This window comes from Octopus bimaculoides, chromosome 24, assembly GCF_001194135.2.
Source record: "Octopus bimaculoides isolate UCB-OBI-ISO-001 chromosome 24, ASM119413v2, whole genome shotgun sequence".
NCBI lineage: Eukaryota > Metazoa > Mollusca > Cephalopoda > Octopoda > Octopodidae > Octopus > Octopus bimaculoides.
In genome coordinates, this window is record NC_069004.1 from 13,356,543 (window position 1) to 13,357,729 (window position 1,187).

The window sequence follows — 1,187 nt, forward strand, 5'->3', positions numbered from 1 at the left end:
AACACATACTTTAAGAAATTATTATTTCTTATACTTAATTGTTTATATTATGATTTTATTTACTCCATGTACCCACATGGGGATTAACACATACTTTCAGAAATTATTATTTCTTATATTTAATTGTTTATGTTATGATTTCATTTACCCCATGTACCCACATGGGGATTAACACATACTTTAAGAAATTATTATTTCTTATATTTAATTGTTTATGTTATGATTTTATTTACTCTATGTACCCAGACTTTGTGGACACCCTGTATAATACAAATGAAAGTAATAAATCAACATACAGATCCCGTTACAGTGTTTGGAATCGGCTGACTAGATCTGGTGGCTGAAGATGCAAATGGTGGGAGGTTCCTTGACATTGATTTTTGATCTTGGTATGACACATTGTAGTGTCCAGGGCCTGGAATATTCTACAGAGGAAAGAAAATGAGAGTAAAACATAACGTTATAATAACTGAAATATATTTAGGGAAGACAAGTTTTGAAAAAAATTATTGCCCCTCCTTCAATAATGCTATGCTCCCATTCAGTTGAAGAGTCCTGTCTTGTTACTCCCTGGTGATCTCACTAGTGTCAGTTACCACAAAGGAAGCACCAAGTATATTCTGGGAAGTGGGTGGTGTAAGAATTGAGCATCCAGCTGTAGACATCATGCCAAAGCAGACACTGGAGCTTGAAACAGTCCTCTCACTCATCAGTTACTCTCAAACAGGTGGTGATGGTGGTGGTGACGGTGAGGGAGATGATGGTGATGATGTTGATATATATGGATATATGCATGCATGTGATAATATACGCAGTTTTAGACGCGTTTTGCCACTACACAGTAATTTCCCTTTGTTTTTAACGGTCATTTTTCACAGGAATTTTCAATTGGCCAGATAACTGAAGAGATGTTGGCGTGGGCTCCCACCCTGGCATCCGAAACTTGGAGTTTTATCATGGCTACTGAATAAGTGTCACATATTTTTACAGATAAATTCCTCTATTTGCATAATATCGAAGGTCTCTTTCTTTTGTTGTCCTTCCTGTCAGATGTATATATATATATATATATGAGACGATTGCGCTGGTTTGGACATGTGGTGAGAATGAATGAGGATAGCTGCGTGAAAAAGTGCCACTCCCTAACAGTTGAGGGAACCCGGGGAAGAGGTAGGCCCAGGAAGACC

At 37.5% G+C, this 1,187-nt stretch overlaps 1 protein-coding gene across 1 annotated transcript in view; it reads right to left on the bottom strand.

Moving 5' to 3' along the window:
* Positions 1-1,187, bottom strand: part of LOC106882743 (lymphocyte expansion molecule) — a 43,966-nt gene that overhangs the window by 19,234 nt on the left and 23,545 nt on the right. Inside the window, exon 6 of the mRNA XM_014933517.2 lies at positions 297-425. Within this exon, the coding sequence (XP_014789003.1) occupies positions 297-425 (129 nt within the window). The remainder of the gene's footprint in view (positions 1-296; positions 426-1,187) is intronic.